Raw genomic sequence first — 14,902 nt, forward strand, 5'->3', positions numbered from 1 at the left:
CCATGTTATACTGAATCTGTTATACATGTGTTTGCCCACTCACTCAACCTATCTAAATCGCCTTGCAGCATCTACCCCAGAGGCCAAGGGATATGAGGAGAAGCAAATGATATGTTAGCCTTTATTGCAAGAGGGTTGGACTATAAGATTAAGAAGTCTTACTTCAATTATATAGGGCCTTAGTGAGACCACACCTGGAGTACTGTGTACAGTTTTGATCTCCTTGCTTAAGGAAGGATATACTTGCCATAGAGGGAGTGCAACGAAGGTTCACTAGACTGATTCCTGGGATGAGGGGATTGTCCTATGAGGAGAGATTGAATAGACTAGACCTATATTCTCTAGAGTTTAGAAGAATGAAAGGTGATCTCATTGAAAAGTATAACATTCTTAAGGGGTTTGACAGGGTAGATGCAGGAAGGATTTTCCCCTGGATAGGGAGTCTAGAACAAGGGTCACAGTCTCAGAATAATGGGTTGGCCATTTAGGACTGAGATGAGGAGAAATTTCTTCACTTGGAGGGTGGTGAATCTTTGGAATTGTCTACCCCAGCGGGCTGTGGATGTTCAGTCTTTGAGTATATTCAAGATAGAGATCGATAGATTTTTGGATATTAAGGGAATCAAGGGATATGAGGACATAGAAACATAGAAAATAGGTGCAGGAGTAGGCCATTCGGCCCTTCTAGCCTGCACCGCCATTCAATGAGTTCATGGCTGAACATTCAACTTCAGTACCCCATTCCTGCTTTCTCACCATACCCCTTGATCCCCCTAGCAGTAAGGACTTCATCTAACTCCTTTTTGAATATATTTAGTGAATTGGCCTCAACAACTTTCTGTGGTAGAGAATTCCACAGGTTCACCACTCTCTGGGTGAAGAAGTTCCTCCGCATCTCGGTCCTAAATGGCTTACCCCTTATCCTTAGACTGTGACCCCTGGTTCTGGACTTCCCCAACATTGGGAACATTCTTCCTGCATCTAACCTGTCTAACCCCGTCAGAATTTTATATGTTTCTATGAGGTCCCCTCTCATTCTTCTGAACTCCAGTGAATACAAGCCCAGTTGATCCAGTCTTTCTTGATAGGTCAGTCCCGCCATCCCGGGAATCAGTCTGGTGAACCTTCGCTGCACTCCCTCAATAGCAAGAATGTCCTTCCTCAGGTTAGGAGACCAAAACTGTACACAATACTCCAGGTGTGGCCTCACCAATGCCCTGTACAACTGTAGCAACACCTCCCTGCCCCTGTACTCAAATCCCCTTGCTATGAAGGCCAACATGCCATTTGCTTTCTTAACCGCCTGCTGCACCTGCATGCCAACCTTCAATGACTGATGTACCATGACACCCAGGTCTCTTTGCACCTCCCCTTTTCCTAATCTGTCACCATTCAGATAATAGTCTGTCTCTCTGTTTTTACCACCAAAGTGGATAACCTCACATTTATCCACATTATACTTCATCTGCCATGCATTTGCCCACTCACCTAACCTATCCAAGTCGCTCTGCAGCCTCACAGCATCCTCCTCGCAGCTCACACTGCCACCCAACTTAGTGTCATCCGCAAATTTGGAGATACTACATTTAATCCCCTCATCTAAATCATTAATGTACAGTGTAAACAGCTGGGGCCCCAGCACAGAACCTTGCGGTACCCCACTAGTCACTGCCTGCCATTCTGAAAAGTACCCATTTACTCCTACTCTTTGCTTCCTGTCTGACAACCAGTTCTCAATCCATGTCAGTACACTACCTCCAATCCCATGTGCTCTAACTTTGCACATCAATCTCTTGTGTGGGACCTTGTCGAACGCCTTCTGAAAGTCCAAATATACCACATCAACTGGTTCTCCCTTATCCACTCTACTGGAAACATCCTCAAAAAATTCCAGAAGATTTGTCAAGCATGATTTCCCTTTCACAAATCCATGCTGACTTGGACCTATCATGTCACCTCTTTCCAAATGCACTGCTATGACATCCTTAATAATTGATTCCATCATTTTACCCACTACCGATGTCAGGCTGACCGGTCTATAATTCCCTGTTTTCTCTCTCCCTCCTTTTTTAAAAAGTGGGGTTACATTGGCTACCCTCCACTCCATAGGAACTGATCCAGAGTCAATGGAATGTTGGAAAATGACTGTCAACGCATCCACTATTTCCAAGGCCACCTCCTTAAGTACTCTGGGATGCAGTCCATCAGGCCCTGGGGATTTATCGGCCTTCAATCCCATCAATTTCCCCAACACAATTTCCCGGCTAATAAGGATTTCCCTCAGTTCCTCCTCCTTACTAGACCCCCCGACCCCTTTTATAACCGGAAGGTTGTTCGTGTCCTCCTTCGTGAATACCGAACCAAAGTACTTGTTCAATTGGTCCGCCATTTCTTTGTTCCCCGTTATGACTTCCCCTGATTCTGACTGCAGGGGACCTACGTTTGTCTTTACTAACCTTTTTCTCTTTACATACCTATAGAAACTTTTGCAATCCGTCTTAATGTTCCCTGCAAGCTTCTTCTCATACTCCATTTTCCCTGCCCTAATCAAACCCTTTGTCCTCCTCTGCTGAGTTCTAAAAGGACAAGGCGGGAAGGTGGAGTTTACGTAGAAAATCAGCCATGATATTGAATGGCGGAGCTGGCTCGAGGGGCTGAATGGCTTACTGCAGCTCCTACTTCTTAGGAGGGGATGATGTCAATGATGAAAGATGATACTAACTGAATGTTTAAGCAAACAGAAAATTGCAAAAGCACCTAGATAGATTCAGTTGGGCAAGGCTGTGGCAAATGTAGTTTTACATAATATAGTACATTATGGGCATAAAATGAAAAATGGAAAGATAGTTTAAATCGGTAACTACTATGAGATGTAAATCAACAAAGGGATTTGAAGTTCCAGGTACACTTAGAAATAACCCACAGGTATAAAAAATGAACAAAAAGTCTAAATAGTAGGTGGGTGACATCACAAGAGGTACAGAATCTAAGTGCAAGGAAGGGCTCACATGGGTGCTGTAAAAGAATTGAAGAAGAGCAAGGAGTTCTCCTGGCCAACATTCCTCCCTCAACCAACACCATCAAAAAAACACGTTAAGTGGTCCATCAGATCATTTGCTGTTTGTGGGGCCTGGTTTTGTGCAGCATGATTATCACTTTTGCCTACATAACAACAGTGACTGTGAAGATTTTGGGACATCCAGAGGTCATGACAAGGCACTGTATGCATTCAAGTTCTTTCTTTCTTTCTGTTTTTGGGGCCGAAATTGGTGAAGGCCATGGCCCCACCAAAGGACCACCAATGGCCACCGAGAGACCAGGCGGTACTTTGCCTGGAAGATTCCTCTAAAGGAGGTAGCACTACCGCCCGGTGGCCAAACAACAGCTTACGGCATCAATCTATGCAGCAGCGGGTGGGAGCTCTCAATCTCGGCGGCAAAGGCTCTTGCCGCCCAAGTGCCGCCGAGGATGGAGTCGGGCCCAGGGAGGGGGGGGGGGATGGGGAAAGAGCTGAAAATAAAAACCTTGGCAAACAAAAAAAAACACCAGAACACCTTCAGGTAAGTCGCTGTATAAACATTTTTAAAATATGGTCCCTAAACTTTTTTTTCCGTTCTTCACACCTACCGTCAGGATTAGAACAGCCTCCATGCAGCGGTCCTTCTCCCTGCTGGTGCCGACTCCCGCCCGCAACAATCTGGCAGCTCGGTGGGCGGGAGGCCACTTACGCTACTTGGCCGCCAGAGGATGTCAGTGGGCGGTTCCTGGCGGTACTCCCCTCCCGCCTGCTCCAGTTCAAGTGGAAAATGGCAAAGAGAGGAAAATGGCAGCAAAACTCGGCGGCAGTGGACGGTAAGGCCACCAATATCGGGACCTTCCTTTCTCTCTCTTTCTCTTTATTGCTCTCTCATTTTCTTTCTCTCCCTCTTTCATTTTCTTTTTCTCCCTCTCTCTTTCAGTGGCAGTTACTTGGCGCTATCAAGCATAACAGGCTTACTGTATAATCTGAAATTGTTGGGCCTGGAAGGGAGGAGTGAGGGCGAACATCCAGTGGCGATAGGGAGGGGGGTGGGGGATTTGGGGCAGGATGGTTACAGTCTGATGGCACTTCTTGAACCCAACCCCTTTCATCCTGATGTTATCTGAAGAGCTGGGACTGACAGCAAGTTGTCCCCACCTTTAGTTCCATTTTTACAAGAGCCACCTGAAAGTAGGTCTGTGCGAGCAATGGGACAGCGGGCTCCAATGTCGAGCAATTCATTGCTGTTAGGAAAGTGACAATGGAACATTTCAAGGATCATTTTAAAAGACGAGATTATCTTTGGCCACAAAATGTCACTCTGACTTTCCTGCCCGCCCCCACGACCACCACGGGACCAATACCCATGAAGGCATCGTAACATGTATAAACATACCTGTTGGTAAAGTCCGGGAGCAGAATTCTGACAGGATAGCCTTCCTTTCTAATGTGGATTGCCTCCATAATCCCAGAGTGTCTGAGTTGGGCACCAACGCACTCTACATCAAACTGGCCAAGGATCTGTAACAGGCAAGCATTAAAGGAGCACTGAAATCAAAGTAGAGAACAAGCAGGAAGCAAAGACTAGCACCGTTCCTACGTGTCACTGCACGCCCCGATCTCCTGCACAACTGCTGAAGTTCCTGAAGCATCACATTCCAGTTGTATCACAATGCACAATATATGTCATCCTTAGCAATAAGTGAAAGCTGCTGACTAGTGAGCCAGTCTGTGCAGACCAGATGTGTCCAATATGGCAGCTGCCTATTCTAACTGGAAGAAAACAGGTCGGCCAGTGGTGCAATCAGAAAATTCTGTCTTGGTACATAAGAACATAAGAACATAAGAATTAGGAACAGGAGTAGGCCATCTAGCCCCTCGAGCCTGCTCCGCCATTCAATAAGATCATGGCTGATCTGGTCGTGGACTCAGCTCCACTTACCCGCCCTCTCCCCATAACCCTTAATTCCCTTATTGCTTAAAAATCTATCTATCTTTGACTTGAAAACATTCAATGAGCTAGCCTCAACTGCTTCCTTGGGCAGAGAATTCCACAGATTCACAACCCTCTGGGAGAAGAAATTCTTTCTCAACTCGGTTTTAAATTGGCTCCTCCGTATTTTGAGGCTGTGCCCCCTAGTTCTAGTCTCCCCGACCAGTGGAAACAACCTCTCTGCCTCTGTCTTGTCTATCCCTTTCATGATTTTAAATGTTTCTATAAGATCACCCCTCATCCTTCTGAACTCCAAGGAGTAAAGACCCAGTCTACTCAATCTATCATCATAAGGTAACCCCCTCATTTCTGGAATCAGCCTAGTGAATCGTCTCTGTACCCCCTCCAAAGCTAGTATATCCTTCCTTAAGTAAGGTGACCAAAACTGCACGCAGTACTCCAGGTGCGGCCTTACCAATACCTTATACAGTTGCAGTAAGATCTCCCTGCTTTTGTACTCCATCCCTCTCGCAATGAAGTACAATGCTCCTCTGAGTTACATTTTGACACATTTAATGGGAGGCTTGATGCCTGAGGGAGAAGGAAATGGAGGGATATGGGGGCTGATTGGGAAGTAGTAATTAGAGTGGGTGGAGGTTCATGTAGAATCTAAACAGCGGCATAGATCAGTTGGACCAAATGGCCTGTTTCTATGCTGTAGGTTCTATGTCATTCTATGCAATGTAACTTATAGAAATGTCAAAACTCCTCGCTGGTGAGTGGTGAGTCCTGAAGTTGGGAAGCAGGTTGTTGGGGAACGCAAAAAGGGTACAGTCTGTCAGGATAAACCGATAGTCCTCTCTGAACAAATTGGAGAAACATAAACATGTGTTAATGTGTTTCAGTCCAGATCTGTTTCTGGGGCGACTCCAGGACCTGGAAATTTCAGAAGCACATTGGCCAAGCATTTCAGAGCCCCTCCCCCACTCATCAATAAATCACAAACCCTATCTGTTAGCCCTGGGTCAGCCTGCCAGGCAATGACCGTGCCACATCTGCTGCACGGGTGGCTTATGCAAAAGGAGGTCAGGATTTGTAATTTCTGTGAGGAATGATTGCAACACTGCATGCTACAACAACGGCCTTGCTAAATGTATGAACAAGGATGGGCTGAATGGCCTTCGTCATCTGTAATTGTTTTGTGATCTTGGTAATTGAATCACACTAGATAAAGCTACATTATAAATTGGCATCTGATAAAGATGCTAACCCTGATAAGCAAAGTTAACAGCTTAAGATTACCTGACCTTTGGTCAGACTGGTAAACAACTCCCAGAATAACTCTAAGGTGATCAAGATACGGAGAAGAATCTGCTTAACAGTAGATAACAGAACCGTGATGGAATTTGGAAATTATATAACCAAGAACAAATGTGTTGGTCATTACGAGTCAGCAGAAGGGAGAGTCCAAATCTTGTTGGTAATCAGTCTAGTGTGGATACGTGTCTAAATTAATTGACAAGCCAGCCTTCCAAAACTGATAGAGAAACGATTGAAAGTAAGGATGTCAAGGTTTTGCAGAGGGCGCAGAGGAGGTTTACTTGGATGATACTAGGGATGAGGGACTTCAGTTATTCAGAAACACAAAAGGATAATATGCAGGTACTGCAAGTGATCAGGAAGGCCAATGGAATCTTGGCCTTTATTAAAAAGAGGATGAGTATAAAAGCAGGGAAGTCTTGCTACAGTTATACACGGTATTGGTGAGGCCAACCTGGAATACTCCGTACAGTTTTGGTTTCCATATTTACGAAAGGATATACTTGCTTTGGAGGCAGTTCAGAGAAGGTTCACTAGGTTGATTCCGGGGATGAAGGGGTTGACTTATGAGGAAAGGTTGAATAGGTTAGGCCTCTACCCATTGGAATTCAGAAGAGTGAGAGATGATCTTATCGAAATGTATAAGATTATGAGGGGGCTTGACAAGGTGGATGCAGAGAGGATGTTTCCACTGATGGGGGAGACTAGAACTAGAGAGCATGATCTTAGAAACATAGAAATTAGGTGCAGGAGCAGGCCATTCGGCCCTTCGAGCCTGCACCGCCATTCAATAAGCTCATGGCTTATCATTCAACCTCAGTACCCCTTTCCTGCTTTCTCTCCATACCTCTTAATGCCTTTGGCTATAAGGGCCATATCTAACTCCCTTTTGAATATATCTAATGAACTAGCCTCAACAACTTTCTGCAGTAGCGAATTCCACAGGTTAACCACTCTCTGAGTGAAGAAGTTTCTCCTCATCTCGGTCCTAAAATGGCTTACCACATATTCTTAGACTGTGACCCCTGGTTCTGGAACTCCCCAGCAACGGGAACATTCTTCCTGCCTCTAACCTGTCCAATCCCATCAAAATTTTATATGTTTCTATGAGATCCCCTCTCATTCTTCTAAACTCCAGTGGATACAAGCCCAGTTGATCCAGTCTCTCCTCATATGTTAGTCCTGCCATCCCGGGAATCAATCTGGTGAACCTTCACTGTACTCCCTCAATAGCAAGAACGTCTTTCCTCAGATTAGGAGACCAAAACTGAACACAATATTACAGGTGTGGCCTCACTAAGGCCCTGTACAACTGCAGTAAGACCTCCCTGCTCCTATACTCAAATCCTCTAGCTATGAAGGCCAACATGCCATTTGCCTTCTTCACCGCCTGCTGTACCTGCATGCCAAACTTCAATAACTGATGTACAATGACACCCAGGTCTCGTTGCACCTCCCCTTTTCCTAATCTGTCACCATTCAGATAATATTCTGTCTTCCTGTTTTTGCCACCAAAGTGGATAACCTCACATTTATCCACATTATACTGCATCTGCCATGCATTTGCCCACTCACCTAACCTGTCCAAGTCACCCTGCAGCCTCTTAGCATCCTCCTCACAGCTCACACTGCCACCCAGATAAGTGTCGTCTGCAAACTTGGAGATATTACATTCAATTCCTTTATCTAAATCATTGATGTATATTGCAAATAACTGGGGTCCCAGCACTGAACCCTGCGGCACTGCCTGCCATTATGAAAAGGACCCATTTATTCCGACTCTCTGCTTCCTGTCTGCCAACCAGTTCTCTATCCACGTCAGTACATTACCCCCAATACCACGTGCTTTAATTTTGCACACTAATCTCTTGTGTGGGACCTTGTCAAAAGCCTTTTGAAAGTCCAAATACATCACATCCACTGGTTCTCCCTTGTCCACTCTATTAGTTACATACTCAAAAAATTCCAGAAGATTTGTCAAGCATGATTTCCCTTTCATAAATCCATGCTGACTTGGACCGATCCTGTCACTGCTTTCCAAATGCGCTGCTATTTCATCTTTAATAATGGATTATAACATGTTCCCCACCATCAATGTCAGGCTAACCGGTTTCCCTGTTTTCTCTCGCTCTCCTTTTTTAAAAAGTGGTGTTGCATTAGCTACCCTCCAGTCCATAGGAACTGATCCAGAGTCAATAGAATGTTGGAAAATGATCACCAATGCATCCACTATTTCTAGGGTCACTTCCTTGAGTAGTCTGGGATGCAGCCTATCAGGCCCTGGTGATTTATTGGCCTTCAATCCCATCAATTTCCCTAACACAATTTCCTGACAAAAAAGGATTTCCTTCAGTTCCTCCTTTTTACTAGACCCTCGGACCCCTTGTATTTCCGAAAGATTATTTGTGTCTTCCTTAGTGAAGACAGATCCAAAGTATTAGTCTGCCATTTCTTTGTTCCCCATTATAAAGTCACCTGATTCTGACTGCAAGAATAAGGGGCCACTAATTTAAAACAGAGATGAGGAGAAATTTTTTCCCTCAGAGAGTGGTAAATCTGTGGAATTCGCTGCCTCAGAGAGCTGTGGAAGCTGGGACATTGAATAAATTTAAGACAGAAATAGACAGTTTCTTAAATGATAAGGGGATAAGGGGTTATGGGGAGCAGGCAGGAAAGTGGAGCTGAGTCCATGATCAGATCAGCCATGATCTTACTGAATGGTGGAGCAGGCTCGAGGGGCTGTATGACCTACTCCTGTTCCTATTTGTTATGTTCTTATGTCCTTATGTGGAGACATTAGAGAAGCTGGGGTTGTTCTCCTTCAAGCAGAGAAGGTTAAGGATATATTTAACAGAGGTGTTCAAAATGATAACGGTTTTTAATAGGATAAAAATGGAGAAACTGTTTCCAGTGGCAGGTGGGTCAGTAACCAGGGGACACAGATTTAAGATCATTAGCAAAAGAAGCAGAGGGGAGATGAGAATGTTTTTTTACACAGAGAGTTGTTATGATCTGGAATGCACTGTCTGAAAGGGCGGTGGAAATAAATTCAATAATAACTTTCAAAACGGAACTGGTATAGATTTGGAAAGGAAAAAAAATAGCAGGGCTATGGGAAAAGAGAAGGGGAGTGAGACTAATTGTAGAGCTCTTTCAAAGAGCTGGCACAGACATAATGGGCAGAATGGCCTCCTTCTGTGCTGTAAGTTTCCATGGAGCCAAAATTGATGGCCTTACCGGCCACTGCCGCCCACTGCTCCTGACATTCCTCCTCGAGTTGCGTCCAGTGCCAGTTTAGATTTGGTCTGGAGCGGGTGGGAGGGGAGAGCCACCGGGAACTGCCCGCTGACGTCAGCGGACGACCAAATGACGCAACTGACCTCCCGCCCACCGAGATGCCAGATTGGTGCGGGCGGCAGTCGGCGGCAGAACGGGGGTGGACCGCTGCGAGGAGGCTGGTCTATCCCCGACGGTGAGTATGAAGAGCTGAAAAAAAAGGTTCGTAAACAATGTTAACATTTTTTCTTTACAGCGACTTATCTGGATGGGGTCCCCTGAAGGTCTTCTGATTTTTTTTAATGTTTTTTATTTGCAGCTCTTTGACCCTCCGTGGGCCCAACATCATCATCGGCGGCACTTGGGCGACAAGTGCCTTTGCCACCGAGAATGAGAGCTCCTGCCCGCTGCTGCCTAGATTGATGACGTATGTCCCTTTTTTGCCGCTGGCCGCCCTTTCAAGAACCTTTTTGCCGAAAATCCCGCCCAAAGTACCGTCAGGTATCTCAGCGATCATTGGCGCTCCTTTGGGCGGCACTTGGGTGGCCCTTGCCCTTCACCAATTTCGGTCCCTATATGATTCTGTGAGTTTGTTTGATTGATAAAGGAGTTTGACACTGACATAAGCATGAAGAAACATTGTACTTTAGGTGGTAGTAGTTGCTGGTTTTGTTTCAGATGATGGCTTTGTGATTTTGTTGAATCCTTCAACAGTGGAATTAGACTACCTGGAGAAGATTATCATGAGAATGTGAAAAGATGCTTGAATAAGTGGAACATGTGGAGCATATTGAAGGGAAAGTAACAGTGCAGTGAGAGAGAAGCTGTCCAACAAGAAGCCGAGCTCTCCAAGTATCAGAGACACAGTAATGAGAGAAGCAATCCCGTGGAAGGCCGGGGGAGAAGAGGACTGAGGAGGAATCGCTGAGGAGTAGGCCTCAGATTGAACCACAACTGTACAAGAAGACTGAACACTTTGGCCCAGATTCCCTACTCATGCTGGGGAAACTACGCACCTTCAGTCTGTGATTTTCCAGCTGTAATGTATTTGCTTCATGGGCTCTTTGCTATTAAGAACTAGTTGGTTTATTAGCAAAGGTTTAACAATCACAGTACACATTACCAGTTCTTCCACCAGGCTCACAACCACATGCCTCATCGTGGATCCCCTGAACCCAACTGGCTGGGGTTTTGTTGAGTCTTGTGAACATCACGTGACTGGTTAAGCCACTCCCAACTCAACAGCTCTACAACTATTTTGTTGTAAACATTAATCAAGTGCTCCCTGATTAAATGCGGGGGTATCACACTCCAAAAAGTTTCCAAGTGCCCACTTGTTTTTTTTTGAGGGCACCAACACACAAATTATACAAGTGCCCCCTGGCTAAAGGGGGGTGGGGGGCGGTGGGGGCACTAAAACCGACACAATAAACAAATTAAATTTTGGACATCAACTCAATTCAAATCAAAATTTGGTTGCCGGGGGTGATGATGCACTCCAGTCCCTCCGATCAACAGCTCTACAAACCTGTGAGCATACTCACAGATGCATACGTTACACCACCCATTGATTTTAATGGTCAGACATTGTGGAACGGGAGTGTGGAATTTCCTTACATGCCTTCCAGGTGTCAGGAGCACTGAAGTGGAAAATCTGGGTCTTTGAGGCTAAACTGCCAGTGGACTAAGGTGATCTGAGCCTAGAGATATGAATTTTATGGCTTATCATGTTTTTATTCCATTCCTCTGTACCTCATGTTGGTAATGCAATGTAGCTGCTTGGGAAAGAAGCTTTACTATAGGTGCCGAAATTGGTGAAGGCCCCCGCCCGCCTAACTGCTGCCCAAAGGACCGCCGATGGCCGCCGAGGTACCTGACGGTACTTTGGGCGGGGTTTTCGGCAAAAAGGACCTTGAAAGGGTGGCGGGCGGCAAAAGAGGGACTTACTAATCTGGGCGGCAGCCGGTGGGAGCTCCCAATCTCAGCGGCAAAGGCACTTGCCGCCCAAGTGCCGTCGAGGATGGAGTCGGGCCCACACAAGGTCGCAGACCTGAAAAGGAAAATCATCAAAAAGAACCCCATCAGAACACCTTCAGGGGACCCCATCCAGGTAAGTCGCTGTAAAGAAAAAAATGTTTAAAAAGTTTACGAACCTTTTTTTTTTCAGCTCTTCAGACGCACCGTCGGGGATAGAACAGCCTCCAGCCAGCGGTCCTTCCCCGTTCTGGCGCCGACTCCCGCCCGCATCAATCTGGCATCTCGGCGGGCGGGAAGTCAGTTGCACCACTCGGCCGTCTGCCGTCTGCGGTTGGTTCCCGGCGGTTCTCCCCTCCCGCCCTCTCCACACCAAATGTAAAGTGGCACTGGGTGCAACTTCAAGAGGAATGTGGGCGACAGTGGGCGGTAAGGCCATCAATTCCAGGCCCATATAGCTGCATCCTGATTACATTCCAGCTGACATTTTTGCACTACACAAATTCATCCACAAACAAGTCACACATTCACCTACTATTATTTGATTGGGGTTTGTTAACTTCTACAATATCAAGGAAATTAACTACTGTATTTACTCGCATATAGGCTGCTCTTGCATATAGGCCACACCCGGAATTTGAATCTTACCCCCAGGGACAAAAGCATTTGTAATTTGCATATTGGCTGTAACTGGAACTTCAACTAATTGTTTTGCACTTAAAAAGTGCAGCCTATATTCCAGTAAGTACAATAGTTATTTACAACGAACAGAAAATCTAACCGCTCTCTCCAAATGCATTTAATAACATTTAAATCTGTAATCAAACATTAAACATCCTAACTTAGCAAGAACTGAGGGAAAGAAATTTCATACCTTCTTAAGGTTGGGTTTAATGCATCGAACGAAAAATGGATCACACCTGGAAATTGAAAGAAAATCAGCATTGACGTTGAAGCATTTCACAGGAATTTCACAAACTCAGTATACGTGGAGGGCAGGAGAGACTTCTTCACACAGAGAGTCGCGAGGCTGTGGAATTCACTGCCAAGGTTAGTGGCAGAAACTGTGTCATGATTCAAGATTAGATCGGATAGGTGGATGAAGGAAAAGGGGATGAAGGGCTAGGGGAACAGGGCAGGTAACTGTGATTTGCTCACATGGGGGTACTTGTGCACGAAACACAAAAGGATAGTATGCAGGTACAGCAAGTGATCAGGAAGGCCAATGGTATCTTGGCCTTTATTGCAAAGGGGATGGAATATAAAATCAGGGCAGTCTTGCTACAGCTATACAGGATATTGGTGAGGCCACACCTGGAATACTGCGTGCAGTTTTGGTTTCCATATTTACGAAAGGATATACTTGCTTTGGAGGCAGTTCAGAGAAGGTTCAGTAAGTTGATTCTGGAGATGAGGGGGTTGACTTATGAGGAAAGGCTGAGTAGGTTGGGCCTCTACTCATTGGAATTCAGAAGAACGAGAGGTGATCTTATCGAAACGTATAAGATTATGAGTTGGCTTGACAAGGTGGATGCAGAGAGGATGTTTCCACTGATAGGGGAGACCAGAACTAGAGGGCATGATCTTAGAATAAGGGGCCGCCCATTTAAAACTGAGATGATGAGAAATTTCTTCTCTCAGAAGATTGTAAATCTGTGGAATTTGCTGCCTCAGAGTTGTGGAAGCTGGGACATTAAATAAACGTAAGTCAGAGATAGACAGTTTCTTAAGTGATAAGGGGTTATGGGGAGCGGGCAGGGAAGTGGAGCTGAGTCCATGATCAGATCAGCCATGATTGGATCGGAATGGCGGAGCAGGCTCGAGGGGCCGTATGGCCTACTCCTGTTCCTATTTCTTAAGTTCTTATGTAAATGTTTTCATAGAATCATAGAAGGCAACCATTGGTCCCATCACGCATGTGCTGGCTCTTTGGTAGAGCGGTCATGGCAGGTACAGCACGGGTTAGATACAGAGTAAAGCTCCCTTTATACTGTCCTATCAACACACCCAGGGCAGGTACAGCATGGGTTAGATACAGAGTAAAGCTCCCTCTACACTGTCCCATCAAACACTCCCAGGGCAGGTACAGCACGGGTTCGATACAGAGTAAAGCTCTCTCTACACTGTCCCATCAAACACTCCCAGGGCAGGTGCAGCATGGGTTAGATACAGAGTAAAGCTCCCTTTATACTGTCCCATCAAACACTCTCAGGGCAGGTACAGCACGGGTTAGATACAGAGTAAAGCTCTCTCTACACTGCCCCATCAAACACTCCCAGGGCAGGTGCAGCACTGGTTAGATACAGAGTAAATCTCCCTTTATACTGTCCCATCAAACACTCCCAGGGCAGGTGCAGCACGGGTTAGATACAGAGTAAAGCTCCCTTTATACTGTCCCATCAAACACTCTCAGGGCAGGTACAGCACGGGTTAGATACAGAGTAAAGCTCTCTCTACACTGCCCCATCAAACACTCCCAGGGCAGGTACAGCACGGGTTAGATACAGAGTAAAGCTCTCTCTACACTGTCCCATCAAACACTCTCAGGGCAGGTACAGCACAGGTTAGATACAGAATAAAGCTCCCTCTACACTGTCCCATCAAACACTCTCAGGGCAGGTACAGGGGGTTAGGTACAACAATAACTTGCATTTATATAGAGTCTTTAATGTAGTAAAACGTCGCAAGGCATTTTGCAGCAAATAAAACTTGACACCAAGCCACGTAAGGAGATATTAGGACAGGTGACCAAAAGCTTGGTCAAAGAGGTAGGTTTTAAGGAGCATCTTAAAGGAGGAAAGAGAGAGAGGTAGAAAGACGGAGATGTTTATGGATGTCATTCCAGAGCTTGGGGCCCAGGCAGCTGAAGGCCAATGGTGGTGTGATTAAAATCGAGGATTCACACAAGGCCAGAATTGGAGGGCATAGAGCTCTTACAGGGCTGGAGGAGGTTGCAGAGATAGGGAGGGGTGAGTCCATGGAGGGTATTGTAATAAGGATGACAATATTAAAATCAAGGCATTGCTGGACCAGGAGCCAATATAGGTCAGCAAGCACAGGGGTGATGGGTGAATGCGACTTGGTGCGAGTTAGGATATGTGGCGCAGAATTTTGGATGAGCTCATATTTATGGAGGGTGGAAGATGGGAGACCGGGCAAGAGTGCGTTGGAATAGTCAAGTTTAGAAGTAACAAAGGAATGGATGAGTGAATCAGCAGCAGGGCCAGGGTCGAAGTCGGGCGATGTTACGGAGGTGGAAGTGGCTGTCTTAGTGCTGGAGCAGGTATGTGGTCGGAAGCTCGTCTCGGGGTCAAATATGACACCAAGCTCGTGAGCAGTGTGGTTCAGCCTTAGACAGTGGCTAGGGAGAGGCTAGGGAA

The 14,902-nt window shown here is 45.9% G+C and overlaps 1 protein-coding gene across 1 annotated transcript in view; it reads right to left on the reverse strand.

Annotated features, from left to right (window-relative positions):
* Window positions 1-14,902, reverse strand: part of myo15b (myosin XVB) — a 480,192-nt gene that overhangs the window by 322,047 nt on the left and 143,243 nt on the right. The window contains exons 20-21 of the mRNA XM_070856827.1: window positions 12,397-12,442; window positions 4,416-4,540 (exon numbers count right to left, since the gene is read on the reverse strand). Of these exons, the coding sequence (XP_070712928.1) occupies window positions 4,416-4,540; window positions 12,397-12,442 (171 nt within the window). The remainder of the gene's footprint in view (window positions 1-4,415; window positions 4,541-12,396; window positions 12,443-14,902) is intronic.

The sequence above is a fragment of the Pristiophorus japonicus genome, chromosome 16 (genome assembly GCF_044704955.1).
Source record: "Pristiophorus japonicus isolate sPriJap1 chromosome 16, sPriJap1.hap1, whole genome shotgun sequence".
Lineage (NCBI taxonomy): Eukaryota > Metazoa > Chordata > Chondrichthyes > Pristiophoridae > Pristiophorus > Pristiophorus japonicus.